A 21,709-nucleotide genomic window follows, 5' to 3' on the forward strand; every position below is an offset into this window, starting at 1 on the left:
CCATCATGGATGCCCAAAGGCCCAGCATCCCATCCCTGCAGCCTTGCTTAGTTGCAGCCCCCTGGGGAGCCACCCTGTCCAGCCACACTTGAGGTCACCAGGCTTTGGTCTATACTATCCACTCAGGCACCTCGGTCCTTCCAGTTGGAAGACCCCAGGACTCTGTCTTCCACCCCGTGGGGTGCCAGCACACAAGGCCCTGAGGGGGATTCTCTCTCTCCAGCCCTCACCTCACATAGAGTCTGGCTCCCTCCGAGCATTCTTGGTTCAAAGACCAAGGACGCTGGAATCAGACAGTCTGAGGCCAGCCTCTCAGTGCACACAAAACACAGCTGAGGCCCAAAGAGGGGAAGGAATCTGCAGGAATTAGCTGGACGAACCAAGACTAAACTGGAGTCACCTGGCCCCGGTCCAGTGCCCTTCCACAATGCCAACGTCTAGAGAAGCATTCTAGTATGAAGCACTCCCTTCCCCAGTCCTGCCTCCTCCAGGAAGCTTTCCTGAACTACCCCAACCCACAGGGTACAGTCTGACCATCTGTGCACTTGATTCTGCTCAAGCCATTTGCCCTTCACTGGCTGAGGTTCCCCCACCTCTAATAGTCCCTGGCTAGGTCCCTGGGGTGGGGTGAGTGGGCACTGCCAGATCTAGGGACAGACTCACCTTTGCAGGCCTGGCAGCAGGATGCAGGCAGTGGGAGAGGTGTGGGGCAGCCTGGTTCTGGGCAGGTCATGAGACCACAGTAGATCTGGCCTTCCTGACAGAGCAAACGGGAGATGAGCTCCGATGAGGAGCAGCCTTGGGGTTAGGAGAGCCCCCTGCCCTGGGGGCAAATGGCCTTGAGGTGGGAGAAGAAGGGAGCAGCAGAGCATCCTGGGCAAGGCCCAGCCAGCTCAGAGGGGGAGTCCCCTGTACCCTTCCCACTCCCTCCCCAGGCCCTGAGGTAACATTCATCCTTGAGCTTCTAAAGCGTTTTCAGACCCTGTCTCTCCCTAGGCTCTCACAGCAAACCGGTGAGGTGGGGTTCTTCCATCCTACGGATGAGGAGGACCTGAAGGGGGCCTGAACTGCCTGAAATCAGAAACACAGCCCAGTGGAGTGGACTAGAGCCCAGCCTGCAGGCTTTTCCTACTGAAGAACGCCCTCCTCCCCTGACCTGGGACAGGGGGCCCAGAGAGAGGACGGGGATCAATGGGACACATGTTGGGCTCATCGTGCTCTTACTGAAAACCCTAGGTCCCCAGCTTCAGGACCAGCCTGGAGAGGCAACACTGCCGAGGGAAGGGCCTTCTGGGAATCAGAAGCCAGATGACCTCTGGTGAGTCACTTCTCTTCTCTGCGCCTCACTTTCCTCCTCTGTGAAATGGGAGCACTCCCATCTGGGTTGTGAAGAGCAGATGAGGGAGTGGTTGTGAAAACCCTTTTTAAACTGGAAGGCATGGTGTGCCGGGCAGACAGTGGTATCACCTCGAGTCCTTTCCCTCTGCCTTTTCCCATGAGCCTCAGAAGTGGGCCAGGAGTCAAGCCAGTCCCATTTAAACAAGGAGGAGGAGAAAGAAGGGGAGACCCCGGGATCCAAGGAGAAGGGACAAGGAATCACAAGAATGTTCTCACCACCCTACCGCCACGCCATCACTTCTGTCTCCCCCCACAGACTCCTCCTCATCCGGGCCCTTGTCCCTTTACAGGAAGTAGTGCAATACAGGGAAGAAGGAAACATGAATTTTGGAGTCATGTGGTCCTGCCTCTGAATTCTGGCTTGGCCATTTAACTAGCTGTGTGACCTTAGGCAAGTTGCTTAACTGATCTGAGCCTCAGTTTCCTCATCTGAAAAATAAGAACAGTGATTTCCTGCTCTTAGGGCCTTTGGAGTGCTGTATATAAATACAAGGCATCTCTGTGAACCGGCACGTACAATATGATTAGACTGCCGGAAGAGGCTCAAGCCCTGTAAAAAATAATTGCTATGTTGATTTCTAAGTGGTCACTCTTTATTATTTGTAAATTGTTCGCTCTGCAGCACAGATACTTGAAGATTCAGAATCTCAGACGGATAGGATCCTCTCGCTGAAGAGATGGGGACGCAGGCCCCAGAGAAGTGACTTGATCAAGGTCACACAGGGAAGCGTGGCTCAAACATGGGTGTCTGGCATCTAATCTAGGCCTCTTACCCTGATGTCACTGCTAACTCAGATTAGCAGAGAGGAACGGAGGCCCAGAGAAGTTTGATGAGCAGGTGGTGTGGAGATCAGGAGAGCAGGAGTTTCTCCTGCCAATGCACAGATGAGCTAAGCCCCAGGGTAAGAATAACAGGCTGAAAGCCACCTGTCAGCCTAAAGCAGGGCCACACTGGAGCCCACCGACCTTCTAGATCAGGCCCTGCTTGGCTTCAGTCTCTGTCCCCTGGTAACACTGCAGGGTCAGTTCTGCCTGTGCCTAGGTCCAACTCTGACCACAGCCGGAGGAGTTTCAGCGACTTCAGATTAAATCCATTTGCAACGAGCCGTCTGACCCTGTCTCTGAACCCCAGGACTGATCATTCACTCATTCTCTTATTCATTCAGCAATCATTATAGACATCTGTGTGCCAGGCCCTGGGCCAGTAGCAGCAAAAGATACAAAAATGAATTGGGCATGTTCCCTCCATTTGAGGAGTGCAGAGTCTAGTGGAGAACCCAGAAATGGGCAAATGTGAGTACACGGGGGAAGCATGTTTTAACAGGCAGCTCAGGGGGACGAGGAAGGCCAGAGACGGGCAGGACATTCCCAACCCCAGCTGTTCCCTTCCCCCGGAGCCCATTCACTCTCACTTTGCTTTGACCAGGAGGACCACTGTCCCCCCAGACCACACCGCTGTGCTTTGCAGGCCTGTCTGTGCTGGCCTGGGCTAAAGGGAAGGGGGAAGGTCTTACAGTACAGCTGCAGAGGACACACTGGTTGGGCAGGCGGGACGGGAGCAGCTCGTGGGCACTGAAGATCTCTCCGTGTTGGTACATGGTCCCATTGTGCTGGCAGTACTTTGGGGGGGCCCGGAGCCCAGAGGGGGGGTGAGGTTCTGTAGGGGGGGGGGGGGGGCAAGAGGAAGAAGAAAATGAAGTTTCACATTGCTCCAAAAGCTTTGTCAAAATTCACTGCGCCACTTTCCTGAAGATTCTGCATCTTATCCTGTCTAGGCATTTAAACCAAGTTCTGGCCTCAGCCTTCCCAGCCAGTCTCCATATAAGCTAATCGAGAGGTCTCGCTGATACCTACATCTGACCATGTCACTCCCTCTCATGGGTCCCCATCATGGCCTTTCAGCCCCTCAGTGTCTGAGCTGGCCCTCACAAGAGCAAGAAGGCAAGGCCAGAAGCCTAAGCTCCACTGAGCCCCATTTGGTGGGGACCTGCGTTAGTTCATTCCCCATTCAGTGAGCATATCCATGAATCCCCTCTAGTGCCAGGCCTGTTCTAGGTGGTAGGGAGACAGCAGTGAACAAAACAAGGTCCCACGCAGAGTTAGATCCTAGTGATGTCAGCTGGATGATCTAGACTGTCCCTGTGCTTGGTGTAAGCTCCATCATTCACTGGCCACCGCAGCCCTACTCCTTAGCACCTGCCAGTTAGCCAGTCCTCATCCTGCCAGGTAGTGGGGTATAAGTCTCCAGTCCTGAGAGAAGCCACTCGTTCTCTCAAGACACCTTTACTAAGCACCTTCTCTGTAGCAGGCGACAAGCTAGGCATTGGGAATGGAATGCCCAGTAAGACCCAGCCCCTCCCACCAAGAAACTCACAATGTAATTGGGTAGAAGGACACTCTACAAGCAGTGACACTGGTATGGTAAGGGCTAGGGCGGATGGGGGCACAGATAAGGAGCCCTTAACTCAGCCGGGAGTGGGAGCTGGGGGTTGTTCAGGGAAGGCTTCCCGAAGGAGCTGATGGCTGAGCTGAGTCCTGAAGAACCGTTGAGCCAGGCGTGCAAAGGGGCAGGGCAGGGGCAGGGAGAAGGAGAGAGGAACATGTAAAGAGGAAGGGGCCAAGGCACAAAGCAAGGGGAGGTAAGGCCTCCTGGAGTGAGCCTCTGCCAAGGAGGGGACATGATGCCCCCCTCACCGGGCAGGATGAAGCTCAGAGCCTCTGCTCCCCAAGGGGACCCAGAGCCAAGAATATCTATGACCCAGGTCAGAGCCATGGGGAGATCCCTGCTGGGGTCCCCCATGGAAAATGAGCCCCTTTACACACATACTCCACACACAGGTCCCCAGCTCACCAGGAGAGCCCTGGTTGCAGAGCCTGGAGACCACAGTGTGGAGCCCCGTTTTATCACCTTCCTGATGCTTCTAAGCATTGATTCTCCTCTCAACATCTCCTCGCCTCCTGGGTTGGTCTCCCCACTGGCTGCCCCTCGTTGGCCATTTGGTTACATACACACTCGGTTATGCCAATTCCTTCTCAGACCGCCTCTCCTCTCCTCTCTTTTACCTTTACTTCCTAGAATCCCAGTCTCAGAGGCTCTTAGAATCTTAAAATCATAGAATCATAGGCATTTAGCATGAAGACACAGAGAATGCCTGAACCTCAGCACCACGAGGAATCTCCGAGTCCACGTGCTTCAACTCCTTTGGTCATTCCCAGCCCCAGGGCAGTGGTCCTGGCCTCTCCCTACAAGGCCTCCCAGCCCCTGCTCACTCATCCAGTGACACACGGCATGTCCACTCCCTCTGACAGACCAAGGGGCGGTGGCCTCTCTCTCTTCAGCTCCTCTTCAGCCAGCCAGAGAGGGATTGGGGCCCAAGTGTGCCATCCACGGGTCAACCACACCCCTGTTTCCTTCAGCCACTTTCCACATTTTCTCCCTCCTCCTGCCAAGCCCAGCTACTTCGGAATGAGACGTCTGCTGCTACCCCAGCCCTTCTGGGGGATCCACGATGTTTCTTCCCCTGAGTACCTTTGCCACCTCCAAACCTCTGATGGCTAGAGTCTGCCCCCTCTCATTCCAGGGGCCCCCCTCAGCCAGAAGCCCACACTGGGATGGGGATGAGGGTCAGTGGGCAAGGGAGAGGAAGGAGGCTACTTACCCACACACCGGGGACAGCACTGCTGTGGCTCTGTCACAGGCTGGGGACAGTGGACAGGAGGGCAGTGGAGGCGGTAACAACTCACATGGGCACTCTGCAGGGGACACGGGGGGGGGGGGGTCCTGATTCCAAAGAACCATTGCCTCCTACCTGAACCCGTCCTCTCCCCAAACCCCATCCCAGCTGTGGGACACTACACTCGTTTTATGCCTGCGGCTGGAGAAAAGCAATCAACTCAATTTGCCCAGTCCCTCCCCTTCCCCTGCTCGCACACCCCAGCACGGAGGAGGGTGCAGTGTGCATGGGTTTGCACAGACCTGTGTCCCCTTCCTGGTGTTTGAGAAATACGAGTAAAAGGCTGGAGTTATTTTGATGTTGATCTTCACTGTTGTTGTTTTAACTCGGGGATTTCCTTCTTTTCCCTCTGGGCCTGAGCTTCATGGTTAAGAGAGGGCAAGTGACAGGGATGGGGACACGACTAGAAACCTGATGTGGAGAAGACTCAGGGCTTCATGATCCACTCCCTGAATCTCTGGGAGGTTTGGGTAACCTTACATGAAGCTTTGGAGCTGGCAGCAGCAAAGGAGGGGCCCAGAGTTCTTACGCTTTTCCATGTACAGCAAATGGAAGAGAATGGGGCAGAGAAACAGAGAGAGAGAGAGAAGGGGATGAGCAGAAACAGAGGAGCTGAAGAGAGAGAGGCCACCGCCCCTTGGTCTGTCAGCCTGACCTAGGCATCCACACCTTACTCTCCCCTCCGTGTTGTAATGAACCATTTACATCGGTCTTGTCTTTTCAGCCATGGATTCCCAAGAACAAGGGCCAGGCCTGGTCTGTTCATCTCTGAATCGTCAGCTCAGGGCCCTGCTCCAAGCCAGTGCCTGTTCCGGTCTGGATGAAGGAGGGAGTGAATGAATGAGAGCCAGGAGAGGAGTGCTAGAGGGCCTCTTGGTTAGATGAATGGAGCCAGCTTTGTCCAACTGGGAAGCTGGCAGGTTTGCTTCCAGCCCCCCTGCCCACTGAGTTTCCCCGCAGCACCTCTTGCCCCATGGAAAACCCTGGACCAGCCCCCAGCCCCTCTGGGGTCACTGCTCCACAAGATGGCCAGCTCGCAAGGACTCATCAACACTAAGGGGCATCCCAGAGTCCACAGAACTGGGGCCTTCTAGAGGCCTGGTGCTCCTGGGTACTTAGAATGTCTAGAGGGTGAACTGAGCCCCTCAGATGAGTAACTAGGGTGGAGTTCAAGGAACTGTGTGACCTGAAGAGTTAGGATCTCTTTCTTGATTCTGGCCTTGGAGGAGCCAAGGGATGGAGACGATCCGCAACCTACAGCCAGAAATAAGGTGGAGACAGGCAAAGGGTTGAATGCGCAGGTGACCAGGTCTTGCAGCCAGATCGCCTCTCCGGGAAGTCATAACTACCATGTGCTGAGTGGCTACTAGGTAGGGGCTTTATCTTATATATAAATATATGACGCCCCTTCATCTTCTCAGCAATCCTCGGGGTAGGTACAGCTACCACACTTCCACAATGAGGAAAGAGCCTCTGTCCTAGAGGTTGAGTTGCCTAAGATCACACAACTGATGAGCACTGTCTCCAGGATCTGGGTGCTTTCCGTGATGCTGAGCCACCTCTGGTGGCTGGGGTGGGGACTCCTTCATGCACTCAGTATCTCTTGCGTGACTGCTGGGTGCCAGGCCCTCTTCTAAGCTCTAGGGACATAGCAGTGAGACCAACACGGTTTCTGCCCTCACAGAACGTGCATCCTAGGAGCAGGAGACAGACGATAAACAATAAACAAGTAGGAACAAGATCATTTCAAATGTTAAATTTATGACAATAATAAAGCAGGGTGATGTGATTGAGTTAACAAAGACTATTTTAATAACAGCTGTCAAAGAAACCTCATAAGGGGTCACAAGTATGTGATGAACTGCGAGTAGGAGGGACCATCTGTGAGAAGATCTTGTGGGGGAAAACATCCAGATGGAGGAACAACCAGGTAGGACTGAGGTTGAAGTGTTGGTGCAGGTAGGAGACGAGGTCTGAGAAAAAGGCAGAAGGTAGCTCCTGCAGAGCCCAACGCAGGAAATTTGAATTTTACTTTAGGTGCAACGAAAAACTATTAGAAGGTTTTAAGAGTAGAATAACGCCATCAGTTTTATGTGCAGAAAAGATAATTCTAGCTGCTGTGTGGAAGACGGACTTAGAGAGGGAACAGGGAGACCCGTTGCGAGGCTGATGTAGCAGCCCAGGGAGAGATGAAGGTGGCTTTCATTAGGGGAGCGGTGATGGTGGAGAGAAGTGGAGGGATTCCGGGTATATTTTGGAGATACCCGCACAGTCGCTTGGGTTGGGGAAATGCTGCATGTGTGAACTCTGGGGAGGGAGAAATGAATTAACTCCAGTGGATCACAAAACTTGGACTTTGTCAACTGGACCACATGATATGTCTGGAATTTTCTGTTATGGTTTTCTTTCTGCTGTCTGGCTATATTTCATAAAGTTCTTTTTGTAAAGGCTGATTGGCCTCATATGTGCTAAGGAGAACCAAGGGGAGGCGGTTGTGGGGGGCTGTGTCCACGCTGGAACCATGGGAGAAGGAGTGGGGAATCAGAGGGAAACTTCCCAGGAGGAATGAGACTCCAGTGATCAGAGTCAGGAGGGGGACTGGTCACCCACCCCCAACTTCCCAGTGCCTTTCAGAAGCTCTTCTCTGCTCCCACTTTGAGTATTGTCTTAAGGAGGAAGACTCTTACAGGCCTCCCGCATTCCTCTCTTGGCTTTGTGCAGGGAAAGACTGGCACCAAGGGGCTGGTTCCAGGTAGGTACCCTGTCTCTGCCCCCCTCCCCTCCCCCCCACCCCAGCACCAGCACCTAGACAGAAAGAGCCAAAGATCTCACACCAACCGGGCTGGGCCCCAGGCAGCTGAAGTAGAGCTAAGGGTGTTGCAAGCCTCCCAAATCACTCCCCCTCCATCCTCACCCCTCCACCCTCATACCTGGCCTGAGAATTCTGGACCACATGGGGGTCTTATTTATTCCACCTAGTTGGTAGTACAAGGCTCTGTGGAGGGTGCTGGGGTGGGATTGCGGGGAGACAGAGGTGAACAAGAAGATCTGGTCTGGGGTGCCTGGGTGGCTCAGTCGGTTAAGCGTCTGCCTTTGGCTCTGGTCATGATCTCAGGGTCCTGGGATCAAGCCCCACATTGGGCTCCTGGCTCAGCGGGGAGCCTGCTTCTCCCTCTCCCACTCCCCCTGCTTGTGTTCCCTCTCTCACTGTCTCTCTCTCTGTCAAATAAATAAATAAATAAAATCTTTAAAAAAAAAAAGAAGAAGAAGATCTGGTCTCTGCCCCTCTGGTAGGTCAGCCTCTGGCAGGACACCAAACTGGGTCTGAGTGAGCGCCCAGGAAGATCTGCTCTCAGGGGCTCCATCTAGGAGGGGCAGTAATGGACAGGCACAGAAAACTGTCATCCTTGGCCAACAATGATCAGGAGGAAGGGACAGAGAAACTTATGTGGCATCCCAGAAGAAGACACCCTTGCAGGTGAGGCATCAGATAAGGCTATTGGGGGTAGGGGGTGGCATTCGGGTGAAGCCTTAAAGAACCAATATTTGAGCCAGTGGCGTTGGGAGAACACATCCTAAGGCCGGGCGGCAAGAGAGGTGGCTGGAGGAAAGGGCCCAAGGAAAGGAAGGAATGGGAGGTCAGGACAGAGAGGCTCTTGTCCTGGGACATAGGCGAGGCCGGCAGCAGCAAAGGTGGAAGGAAGGCCGGCTGAAAGATGGAGGGCCCAGCTCCCCAGCCCGGTCCAGCCACTGCCCCGCGGTGTGCCTTATCTCTGGCAGGTGCACAGGAGCCCCCGCGCATTGAGTACTCACTGGTGAAGCGGCGTGGCCCCACCCTCCCTCTGGGGTGCCCTACCTGTCACAGGTGGCCAAGGGGCCAGAGGAACTTACTTCTGAGCAGGTACAGCGCAGGCAGTACATCAGGCCCTGTGGTTCCAGGTAGGGGTGCCAGCTTTCACCGGGCGCATATCTCTTCCCATGGAAAAGGCAGAACAGGTCTGGACCTGGCAGACCAACCAGCGCTTTGTCAGTCCCGGGAGGCTCCAGCCCAAAGATCCTGCTTCGTGCCTCCTTCTCTCTGGCTTTAGGAAGGATGTCATCTGGACCAGATAGGCGAAAAGAACCCACCAGATGTGCTCTCCCAGGCAGGGGCCCGGAATATCTGAGTCCGTCAGCTTGACTACACACTTGCTGTGTGACGTTGGGCATGTCACTGCCCCTTTCTGAACCTTAACACTTCTCTCATAGGACAGTTAGGAAGATCAAACAGTGAAAGTGCTTACAGATTTAAATTGTGGTATAAATGTTATTAGATGAACAATCTGAGGCCCCGGAGGATAAATTACACCTTTAAGGTCACATAGGAAGTCCGTCACCCAGCAGGGATGGTAGCCCACGTCTCCTGACTCTCAGTTCAGTGCTCCTTCTACCCTCATAATCACACCGGCTTCCTCTCTTTTGGTCCCATGTTGCTTATTTATTTCCTACATCTCTGCAAACACACACACACACACACACACACACACACACACATCCTTCCCACTGCTGACCCTCTCTCTCTCCACACACACACACACACACACACGCACACGCACACACGCATGCACGCACACCTTCTCTCTGGGTCCTGTGACCCACCTTTTCAATAAAGCCACTCAGAGCTCCTCCCCTGCTTTTCACAGCCTACTATCTCAGGGAGCTGTGATGAAAGGGTTTAAATTGGGAAAACAAGGGCTGCCTAGGGAAAGGTTCTTCGAAAGCTGACTTTTAAATATCCTTAATATAGTCATTGCTACTACTACGACTGCACGTCAATTGGCTATTTTTGTGACCTGCGTTTCAGTTGTCAATATGCAAGGGAATGCTTCAAGAATGAGGAAAGTTTGTTTCATTAGGTTAGATACCTCTCCTGCAAGCCTGCTTTCCTGAAACCACCTCTCCTCACTTCTCACACCCCATCAGCCGCCCAGCCTGCCCTCCCCCTCCCCTCTTACTGGACCACCACCTAGCCCTGGCTCAGGGCTCCGGGCCGGGCTTCCAGCCCCGCGCCCCATCCTCCCGCCTCTGGCCCTATCCCTGCCACCCTTGCTCCTCACAGGTAGCGGGTGATTTTTACAAGCCAGAAGGGATGCTGTCATTCTTACAGGAAAACTCTACGTTACCTAAAGAATAAGCTGAGCTCTTCTAGGGTGGAAATGAGGTGCCCAGCACAAGCTAAGTGTCCACAAAGGTTTATGGAATTAAATGAGATTGAGCTATGGAAAAAGGAGCCAACGTTTACTATCTTCTCTTTACATAAATTACTTAATTACCCCATTGACATTGTTGTTTTGAGCATTAAATTGGGTAATGCTTGTCAAATGCTTACTTACTTAGCCCAGTTCCCGACACTTGTTGAATGCTATTATTATGATAATTGTGGTAACAATGACCCTGCAAGATGGGTCATCTTGAATAGGTGATCCAGTCCCTCTAAGCTGGGTTATTGGGATCGTTACCATCATTAAGAGAAAAGGAGATGGAAAAACCGAGGATCCAGTGCCTGGGTGACTTGCTTAGGCCATCCACCTAGCGACTGGAACCCAGGACTCCACTCCCGGGCATAGCTCCTTGCAGTTCACCTCCCTTCTCCATGGCTTTGTGCCCGATCCCAGGGCCTAGGGGCTCCACTCTCTGCCTCAGCGGCCACCATACCCTATTCCCTATTTTCTTTCCTCGTCCCCTACTGGTCTAGAATCTAGAGGTCGCCTTTCACACTTCCTCCTGCCTGCTTTCTAGGTCTTTCTCTTTGACATTTGAACTCATAGAATCACAGAGAATTGAAAGCAGCACACTAGCAGGACAGCAGGACAGGAATTCCCTCTCAGTGTTGGGGGGTGGGCTGGGGTACCGTCCGACACACACCTCCAAAGGAGAGGAGCTCCACGGCCAGTCCTAACCTTTAGAGAGTTTCCCCTGTAAGAAGCTGGAACTGGCCTGCCCCTGGCTCTTTGCACTGCTCCTGCTCAGCCTCTCGGGCCTCCCAGAACAAAGATTTGAGGCCACAGTCATGATGCCTCCAGAGTCTGTGCTTCCTGGGGACCCTAAGAGCACACGGCTGAGCTCCCTCCCCGCGCCCTCCCCAGCTCCCCAAAGTAGAGGGGGGGGGGGGAATCGGACAGCAGATCCCTTTCCCAGCAAGGCCCCCGGCTGGCCCGTATCAAATGAGCTGTGTTTATCTCTCGGCCTCTGCTGGCTGAGAGGGCGGGACACAGCCCCAGCTGGGGTGCTTGTCAGAGCCAGCCCAACTCTCCAAGGACTGAATAATGTCTTTCTTCCTCAGTCCCCTCCCCCCACCAGGGAGGGGCCGATTGCGACACTACCAGGCGGCCTTAGGTCTCTGCCTTGTTGCTGAAGAAACCCTCTCCCACCTTCCTTGGGGCGGCCCCGCAGCCTGGCTCCCGTGCCAGTTGGCACCCCTCCCCCTCACTGCCTGCTCAGAGCATGGAGACAGAGCAAATGTCTCAGCCCGTGCCCAGGCCGCCCCCCCAACAGACCTGGCAGCCGCTGAGAACATGGGGGGCCTGGCAGGCTGGTCCCGCCACCCCAGGAGGCCTCCTGCGGCCACAACCCCAGCCTACCACGCCCTCCAAGGTGAGAGGCACAAGGAAGGGTGGCATTGCCTGGGGCTCCCCCTTACACCAGGGAAGTGAGGGTCCAAGGCCATGCCAACGCCAGGCAGAGGGAGGAAGGGCCAGGCCGCAGCCGCCTCCATCCCTGCAGTCCTGGCATCAGCCCCTATCCTTGCTAATGGCTGGTGGAAGGAGCTCTAGCTCCTTATGCCACGAATTCACTGTGTGACAATGAGGAAGACTCTTCCTTCTCTGAGCCTCAGTTTCTCCTCTGCAAAATAAGGGCGAAGGTGAACTTTGATCTCCAAAGGTTTCTGCACAGATACTGCTTATGAATCCATGATTTCACAATTCTAAGACTGCAAGACTCTAAGTTTCTAAGATTCAAGATTTGAGAATTCTGTGCTTCCAAGAGCCTACATTTCATGAGAACATGAAAGCTTCTAGAACTGTACAATTTTGTGGCTCTAAGATCTGATTATTTCAAGCTTCCATGATTTAGGATGTATTGATGGTCTCATACACCCAGGTTCTCAGGGGCTCCGACGTGGGCTAGGATAAGGTTCAGGGAGCCAGTGGGGCTGATCCTGGGTGGCACGAAGAAGGAGGCAAAGTCTGTCTCTCACATCCCCTCCTTTCCCATCTATTCCTTTTGGTCTTCTGTGGCCTTCCCATACCTGTCCTAGCCTTGGTCCTGCCCTGTTTCCCTCTCCACCCACCACCATGCATCATCCCATCCTCCCTCTGCCCAACTCAGGGGGGCACTGGGCCTTCTCTCAGGGATCTTTAGGAGTTAATGGCCCCTAGCAGTGATATTTAATCCAGGAAAAAGACAGTAGTGGAGGAAGTTTTCATTTGAAAAGGATAATTGGCCCTCTTCCAGGCTTGAGATAGAGAAAAATTAAAGTTGGACAGGTCTCATACCCCTCAAAACCCCTCACTCAGTGGTGGTGTGTACACAGTCCAAAGACCCTGGCTTTGGAATCAGATAGGTGGGGGCTCAAATTGGATTTGGCTTTTTTGCGGGGGGAGGGGCAGAGGGAGAGGGAGACAGAGACTCTTAAGCCGGGCCCCTGCCCAGTGGGGAGCCCAACAAGGGGCTCTGTCTCACAGCCCTGAGATCACAACCCTGAGATCATGACCCGAGTCGAAATCAAGAGTAAGACACTTAACCAACTGACCACCCAGGTGCCCCGGATTTGGCTTTTATCGGCAGCCTGAGTTTAGACAAGTTACTTAATCACTCTAGGCCTCAGTTTCCATAGCTGTTAAATGGGATTAGTAATAATCTCTACCTCTCAGGGTTATTGTAGAATTAAATCAGATAACATATGTAATATGCCCAGTGCCTGGCACATATTAGATGCTCAATTAAATAGTTGGCTATAAAACAAAAAGCAGATCTGGGTGCTGACCCCAAACTTCCCTAACAGTCTGTTTCTCATGGTATTCCTTTTACTCCCATAATTCTATGCGCAGCCCCCAGGCACCCATTAGGGCATGAACATCATGGTACCTGCCACTGAGGTCAAACCTCCCTCATTTACAACCTTACCAACCCTGTTTCCTGTGGCTCCCCACACTCTCCTAGCCACACTCACAAGCCAGACTCCCCAACACCCTCTCTGCTTACATAGACCTCAAGGCTGGGATACAGAGATCAAACTGGTCAGGATGGGCGAGAGGCTGGAGATCAGGCCAGAGAGCGAGGAAGAGGCTCATGAGGGGCCTTGAGAGCCCAGAGGGCAAAAGAAAGCCATGGAAAAGTTTTAAACCTTTAAACTGGGGCATGCCTGTGGTCAGGTTTGCATTTTACCACCATCACTGATCGGAGGGGTTGGAGGGCAAAACTGGAGGCAGAGAGGCCAGGGGAGGCTGTCGTATGGGCTGGTTTTGAGAGCTTGCTAGCCCGGACCAAGATAGAAGCAGTGCCCACGGGCTCAAGTGCAGATTTGGGGAATACTTGGGAAATACGGTGGGTGGGCTGTGGGCTGTAGGGCAGGCTGGATATGGGTGGGGAGGGAAAAGAAGCAGTCCAGGATGGGATTGCGGCTTTAGGCCTAAACCACAGGTGGATGTGGGGCACCTGACCCGCCAAGCAGGGACTGTTATTATCATTACTTATGATTTCTTAGTATCATTAGGAATAGCGATATTACTTCCTGCTATTCACTCAGCTATTGAGCTTTCGTGTATCAGGTCTTACGCACATTGGTGGGCCTGGGCCGTGACTAAGCAAGACACAGTCCCCATCCTCGAGGAGCTCCCAGCCTAATGCAGAAGATGGATAGATAAAATACAGCTGACCTTGAACAACATCGGTCTGAACTGTGCAGGTCCACTTATTAGTGGATTTTTTACAGTACAGTACTCTATGTGTATTTTCTCTTCCTTATGATTTTCTTAATAACGTTTTCTTTTCTCTTGCTTCCTTGATTGCAAGATTATACTGTATAATACATATAACATACAAGAGATGGATTCATCGGCTGTGTATGTTACCAGTAAGGCTTTAAGTCAACAGCGGGCTATCTGTTATTAAGTTTTTGGGGGAGTCAAAGTTCTATGCAGATTTTTGACTGTGCGGGGGTTGGTGTCCCTAACCTTAAGGGTCAGCTGTGCACACAGTGTGACAAGTTCTATGGTAGTGGAAGCACAGAAGCTTTAGGGAAGGCTTGCCCGAGAAGATGCAGGACCTGGCCGCTGAAGGAGTTAACAAGGTGCAGACAGAGGGGAAGGGCCTGTCAGGCAGCCAGCAGGAGCTACCCGCAAAGGCACAGGGGTGGCGGTGACTGTGGTTCATGCGAGGCCACTCACTGCAGGTGGCTGGCACGGGCTGGGGGCTAGCTCCCCTGCTTGCCTGAAGCGTCCACTTGGATAGGCCGCAGCCAAAGCGCTTCCCTAGCTTGATACTGACTGAAAGTGACTGGACTTAGTTGATCTAATTTGAACTGAGGGCATGTCACCCCAGCCTGTCGTGAGCCGGCTCTTGCCTGCTTTTCCGGCCGCGCTCGCAGCGGTGGCCCTGTGTGCAGCCTCCCCTCCTCTTGATGAATATCTCACTCTTCCACCACCCCACCGGGCTCTTTCACACTCGCGCGCCTTCCTGTGCTGTTTCCTCCACTTGGAATGTGGTTCTCCGTCTCGTGTTTGGCCGCTCAGCCTTGTTCTTCAAAAGCTTGTCCAGAGGCCACCCTTTCCGTGAAGCCGCCCCACCCTCCCAGGCCAGCGGCCAGTCCTTCCTCGGCGCTCCCGCAGAACTGGGTTCAGCCCTCTCCGACAACTCTCGTCACTGGATTAGAAGGACTGATTAAATGCATTCTTCTTCCTTACTAAACTGTGAGCTTCTTGAGAGCAGAGACCATATTTCATTAATCTGTGTATCTCCGAGTGCTCTGCCCGGATCCTACACAGAGTTGGGCGCTGGATTAATGAATGCACCATGAAAGAACGGAGTCAATGGAGAGGGGAGGTTCTGGAAGAGGAGGTGATTGATGGTCCTTAATCCTGGAAACCTCTTTCACAAAAAGAATACTTCATCATGTGATAAGGTAGCCAAATCCCTCTTAGCACTTTGACCTTGCCACCTACCAGGAATTAACCTTTGACCTCCCCTTTCCAGCTCTCGCCATCTGCCATCTGAACTCCCAAACCACACACCACCATGTACAAAAAGGTCAGGGGCCTGGGCAGGTAAGAGGATGAACAATTCCATGATCTTCACATGTAGGTAAGAATTTCTAATCTGCCCCATCCAAGGCCATCCCACAGTCTGCCTTGAAACTCTCATGCTATGATAAAGGCCTCCTAGGGGATAGTTAGGAGTGGGTAATGTGATTGGGAATTCTTCCAACAGGAAGCAGAAAAGACAACCAGAAAGAAGCTTCTGGGCTGCAGAGGAAGCTGGAGGGGACCAGAGGGTGTGGGGTGTGAGGAGAGAGGGCCGGGACTGTGGCTAGCCTGTCCCCAGCCTGCAAGGACCTGAGCGAGCCAGCTGTGCGGGAATGTGAGAACGTTCCCATCTTTTCCCTGGCGCCCACACAGCCATACTTTATTTATTTATGGTTCCCGCTCACAAAAACAAACCTGCTTCTCTCCCAGACATAAGCTCTGCTCTGGGCGCTGGCACCCAATGGGGGAGGGAATCAGAAGTGAAAACCTCAGGTCTTCAGGGGCGAAGCTGGGCGACCTAGGGAAAAGGCCCTCACTTCTCTGAACCTGACTCTTCTTCTCTGGCACATGACAGATGTTCAGGGGCACTGTCAAACCAGGAAGGGCAGCTCTGTTACCGGCAAGCGTCAGGGGGGCAGAGATGAGACTATTTACATTCTCTTCTGCCTTGGACACATACACTTAGATTCACGGTATCTTAGAAAGTTAGGGCCTGAGAGATGACATCCAGTCCTTTATTTTACAGATGTGGAAACTGAGTCCTAGAAGAGGGATCAGGACTCGCCTAAGATCATTGATATATGCCAGCACAAACTCCAGTGGCAGTCTTCGGATCTGGGGGGCTGCTTATAGGCTCATCCCTCCCCTAAGGGGGCAGGGCCAGAAGAAGAGGCTTTAAAGTGCAAACAGAAGGATCCAGGTGAGCCATAAGGAAGAATCGGGCTATAAGAACGGGTATCAGAAGAAGACTGGGACGGACGGCCTTCTCTGGTACGAGATGCAATCCTGTCCAGGGGCTTGCCTGAAATGATCTCGGCGCTGCAGCTCCCAGGGGCACCGCACTCACACCAGTCCTTCTCTTTCGGAGTCCAAGGGACCCAGGATCCCTCCCCCAGAGACCGGCGCCATGGCTAGTGGCTGGGGGAACTTGAGAGGCCAGTCCTGGAACAGGTGCAACAGCTGGAACCCTGTGCAGCTGTCGCGGGGCTCCGCCTGCTGGCGAGTGAGTGAGACAGAGACCTCTACTGGTGGGAGGGAGGAGGTGCAGAACCGCCTAACCCACCCAGGGAGGGGCCTGCCTGGAGCTAGATGTCAAGCCTTTGCTCCGGTGCCCCCTTCCCCCATGTACATCTGGACGTGTAGATGGGGATGCAGCTAAGCTGAACAGCAGGGCAGGGTCCCTACTGGTGGGTCTCCCTCCACACCCACTGTTCTAGGCCTTCTAGGTACGCTCTCCTGGTGTCTGAGGGCAGGATGACCAGGCTGTAGATCTAAACTCCCCCAACTTCCTTTTTCCAAAGTCCAGAGCAGACTCAGAATCAAGCGTCTCTGGATCTTAGAGTCTTAGAATCACAGGATGTTAAAGCCAGAATGGTCCTCAATGATGACCTGTTTGGGTCACCCATTTCTCTTTACAGCTGGGAAAACTGAGGGGCAGAGAAGGGCAACTTGTCTGGTGTCACAGCTGGAATTAGCAGAGCCAGGCTGAAGCCTGGACCTTCTGACTCCAATTTGTCCTCCGAGCCACGTCATCCGACTGGAGCTCCCTTTCTGCCCCCTCTCTACTTCTGCAGTCTGGGATCCTGTCACCTGGGGACAGAAGCTCCAATTCCTACCATACGCATTACCCTTGGAGTGAGGATAGAGAGATTGATGTTTTTACTTGATAACTGTCTCCTGAAAGCAGGATTGGACAGCGGGAGGGAAGAGAAAGCAGCAGCATGCCAGATACCTTAAGGGGAGGTGGGGGTGGGGGTAGCAATTAGTAAGGGAAGAGCACAATAGAGAGGCACTGACCTAGGGGCAGAGCACTGGAGAGGGAGTCAAGACATTACACAGGTTCTCATTCCACAGAGAGAGGGTGCCCAAACTGACTAACATCATGCATGTCTGTGGTTCCACCTGGCCAGAGTTGAGACTCCGTCCAGGTTGAACTCAATCTGTGGCTGGAAGCAGAGCCAAGGACAGAATAACCTTTGTTTGAATAGTCTTGCACCATGAGGAGCAAACCGCCATGCATGCTCACAGGCCTTTGGCATTCTGCAGGGCTGAGCCACCTCAGGAGTCTGACATGACGCAGACCTGAGAATTCCCATCTGTTGGCATCACTTCTGAAAGCGCCTGAGGCCTGTCGTGCATAAGACATCTCCTGGTGAATCTTACTTGAACTAAGACAAGGACCTTCCTAAGAGACCCCAAATAGGACCCTGGCAAATGCCTATAGAATAGGATTGTTCCTAGATTCATAGATAGTCAGCACTAGACGAAGTGAAGCTCAGAGAAGGGAAGTGATTTGTCCCAATGCACATAACCGATAAGTGACACATCTGTGTATTCTTTTCTTTAATAAATCTGTGGTGTGAACTTGGGCAAGTCTCTCCCACTTCCTGGGCTTCAGTTTAACTATAAGGGTAGGAAAATTGCAGGTAGAAGCAGATGATTTTCAAAGGCTCTTTCAGCTCTGACATCCCAGAATCTGAACACACCCCTCTGAATGCCAGTCCACCTCACCTTAATTCAAGTCTGCTCTGAGTAGTTTTCTTGCATGTGTGGAGCTAAGCTCCAGGCTGTAGGGGAGATAGAATTCTAGCAGGACCCAGTGAGAGGTAGGGGCCTGAAGGCCAGTGGAGGCGCAGAGGAAGGAGATGGAAGGGGCGTGGGTGGCCAAGGAAAGTTTGCTGGAAGAAGTGTGACCCAGCAAGGTGATGAAGGGCTGGCAAGATACGGGAGGTTGACAGGAGGGGTGTGGGTAGGACATCAGCAATCCTGCACAATGATCTGATTCTGGTTCATCTGTCAGAGATGTATCCAGGGCAGTGATGCTTGGAGAAAAGCCTTGGGGGCTAAGAATGCTGTGCCAAGAGGAAGGGAGGCAGACATGGAGAGCATTCTGTGGTAAGTCCCTTTTAAGAAACAACAGGTAAGTGTTAGGAGGAAACCTCCGGGGCCCAAGGAAGGGGAGGAGACATTTACTGAGTACTAGGCATTGTGCTGGCTAATTTAACACAGTCACCTCCTTGAATCCTCCCAAGAACCCTTTGGGTTCCAGGTGCGTGTGTGTCTCAGATCAAGAAATTGAGGCTCAGAGAAGTTGTGACGTATGATAAGTCACACAGCTGCTGAGGGCCAGAGGCAGGACTTGAACCCAACGCTGAGGTCTTTCCATTACCTATTACTAAGGACTTCTGTGAGTCTCATGCTGCCGGCAGCCCAGAGACGACCAGACATGCAGCCTGCCCTCACAAGCAGAGACAAGAATGAAACAGAATCCAGCCCCACCAGCTCCAGAAAGTCACGTGCAAAAGAAAGGCAGCAAAAGAAAGGGGGAGCTGAGCTGTGGAGAGGACAGAGCGCTAGGCTGGGACTTGGGAAACTGGGGTCTTCATCCCAGTCCCTGTGCTGTGTAACGTGGAGCAGACCCCTGCTCCTCCTTGTCCTCGGGTTCTTTATCAGGTATTTTAAGGTTTGAACTAAGCTCCTTCCTTCTCATTAAGTGAATCTTTGGTTTTGTTTTCCATCCTCACAGCATTCCAAGAGATTGGGGATGGGGAGGCGGTCCACCAGCCTCTTGCAGGGGTAGGGGGAAACTGAGGTTCAGAGAGATTATATAAACTGTTTGAGGTTACACTGCGTCTAAGTGGAGAAGCATGAATTGGGAGACTGATATTTTTACTGACGCTACCATGTACCAGCTAGTTGCTGGTGCTAGTTGCTTGACATATTTTCTCCAATTTAATTCTCACAACAGCCCTGGGATTTTGACTCCCATTTTATAGATTAGGGAACTGAGGCTTAGAGCGGTGCCCTCACCTGCTGGTATTCAAAAGATCTGGGATAGTGAAGACTGGTCTATCTCCCTGTGCCCTTGCTGCCTCCCAGAGTCTTACAACTCCAAATCAGGGTTCCTTCAGATGCTGTGGGGCAGGGGGAAAAAGCATAGGATTTGGAATTGGAGAGCTCGGGCTTTGGATGGCTTACTAGCTCTGTAAACTTAATCAAGTTTCTTCTGTCAACCTGTTTTCTCATCTGTAAAATGCAAATGACAATACCCACCTCATGGGAGTGTTGTGAGGATCACAAGGGGTAACAGAATGAGGTTTGTCTAGTTAGCTCTTCTGTCTTTCCATGGGCTCCCTTTGAATGCAGTGGTCTACATCTTCATCACTTTCATCACACCCTTGCAGCCAGACATGCCCGGCTCTCTCCTGAGAACGTTAAGCACCACCAGCAGCCAACACACACGCACAGTGTCCTGCCCTCTCTCCCACCGCCCTCAGTCCCCCGCATCCTCAGGTCCGTGGCAGCAGCCCCCTTGGCTCTGAGTTTTGCCAAGTTTCCCCAAGTTTCCCCGCAGTATCCCACACTCATCAGCCCTTACTGGTCCGCAGAGAAGTCTCCACTCTCCCTACACAGGTGCTGCCCGATGGCTGTCAGAACAGTTTGAGGTCCTGAGTCCTGGCACTTGCCCCCGCCCCCCGCCACCCCGCACATCCCAGGGGCTCGAATCCCTCCTCTGCCTACCCAGCGCCACCAGCACCCCTACTTACGGGCTCGAGCGTGGGAGTCCAAGGGGAACCAGAGCAGCGCGAGTCCCAGCAAGGAGGAGAGGACCCTTACCTCGGGAAACATCCTTCCTTCTCCCAGGGCCAGGCCGCCGGGCGCTGAGCCGGGAGGGGCGTCGGGAGAAAGTGAGATGAGGACACTGAGGCACAGGGGCACAAAGCAACCCGCAGACCCAGGGAGGGTTGCCTCTACAGTGGAGAGTCAGAGAAGGGTGGAGTAGGTGGTGAGGACAGAAAGGGAGGTCCAAGGTGGGAATAAGAGGAAGGTGGAAAGAGAACAAGGGAAAAGGAGAGAGAGAGATGGAGAGATGGAGGAAGGTGCGGCAGGAAGGGAAAGCAGTAAAAGCAAAGGAGAAGGTGAGAGGGAGGGGAGGAGGAGAAAGACGGGGAGGACAGGGGTCTGCGGAGCGCGCAGCGTTGGCCGAGGCGCGCGGGACCAGCGGGCTGTTCCGGGCGCGCGGGCTAGAAGCGGCCGGCGCCCCCTGCTCGGTGGGCTCGGGGTAGGGCTGCGGGGTCCTGGGGCGCGGCGGGGCGGCGGTACCGGCGGCGGCGGCGGCGGCGGCGGCGGCGGCGACGGCGCGGCGGCCGCGGGGGCTGGCTGAGCGCGGGCCGGCTGTGCACGCCAAGGGCGCCAGGCGCCGCGCTCGGGAGCATTTGTACTTTGCCGCGGGAAGCAGGCAGCCCCGGCCTGGCGCTGGCCTAGCGCTGGCGCCTCCTCTGGGGCACCGCGGGCTCGGTGGATTGGCCACCCGAGAAACAGGCCCACCTTTCCCCTCCTCTCTCGTGCGGGTCTCCGGGACGCACGCTCCAGGCGCGGCGCCGAGAGGAGGCGAGAGGGCTGGGGAGGGGGAAGGGGCCACCCGGACCACGGGCTTTAACCCCTGACTCTCCGCGGCGCCCAGAGCGCAGGAGGACGCAACCCAGTTAGGCTTCAGGTGGGACTTTCGGGTGGGGAAGGATGAGATGTCGGGGTGGGAGAAGGAAACCGCAAGGCGCTTAGGGCGGTGCGTGCACATCACTCTGGATGAAATCAGGACACTTGCCATTCTTAATTCCGTTTGTGGTCTTGGACACGCCTCCTCAAAATCTAAAAATGGGGATCCTAATACGTTCCACATTTTTTCCGAAGATGAAATGAGATAATGAACGTCAAAGTACTCACATCTCAAAAAGAAGGGGTCATAATTCCAGGCAGCTGGAATGACCTTCCCCTTCCTACCCACACGCTCCGTGCCTAGGTCGAAATCCAGTCCAGCGGGATTCTTGGCCCTTCCTCTGGAAGTCTTCCTCTGCTTTTCCCCCTCCCACTCCTGAAGCACGACGTGATCTCTCCTTGGTCTCTGCAAGTAAGGCCTGCACCTCCCTGAGAGTGATGGCCAAGTTCAGTCCTCCTCAGTGAGAGCTGGTTGTCAAAGTCTCAACTTTCCCACCAGAAGGTGAGCTCCCTGGGGTACAGCCCCGAAAGCCATGGTTAGTGCCCCATACCTTGTGTTGAATGAGTGCATGAATTAGT

General features: G+C 53.6%; 1 protein-coding gene across 2 annotated transcripts in view; it reads right to left on the reverse strand.

The window, feature by feature from the left end:
* Positions 1-20,263, reverse strand: part of CHRDL2 (chordin like 2) — a 31,322-nt gene extending 11,059 nt beyond the window's left edge. For both annotated transcript variants that reach the window (XM_032427227.1, XM_032427228.1), the window contains exons 1-5: positions 20,182-20,263; positions 9,024-9,136; positions 5,058-5,151; positions 2,913-3,055; positions 664-757 (exon numbers count right to left, since the gene is read on the reverse strand). In XM_032427227.1, coding sequence (XP_032283118.1) covers positions 664-757; positions 2,913-3,055; positions 5,058-5,151; positions 9,024-9,136; positions 20,182-20,263 — 526 coding nt within the window. The remainder of the gene's footprint in view (positions 1-663; positions 758-2,912; positions 3,056-5,057; positions 5,152-9,023; positions 9,137-20,181) is intronic.
* Positions 20,264-21,709: the final 1,446 nt, after the last annotated feature.

Source organism: Phoca vitulina, unplaced genomic scaffold, assembly GCF_004348235.1.
Source record: "Phoca vitulina isolate PV1807 unplaced genomic scaffold, GSC_HSeal_1.0 scaffold36, whole genome shotgun sequence".
In the NCBI taxonomy this organism is placed as follows: domain Eukaryota; kingdom Metazoa; phylum Chordata; class Mammalia; order Carnivora; family Phocidae; genus Phoca; species Phoca vitulina.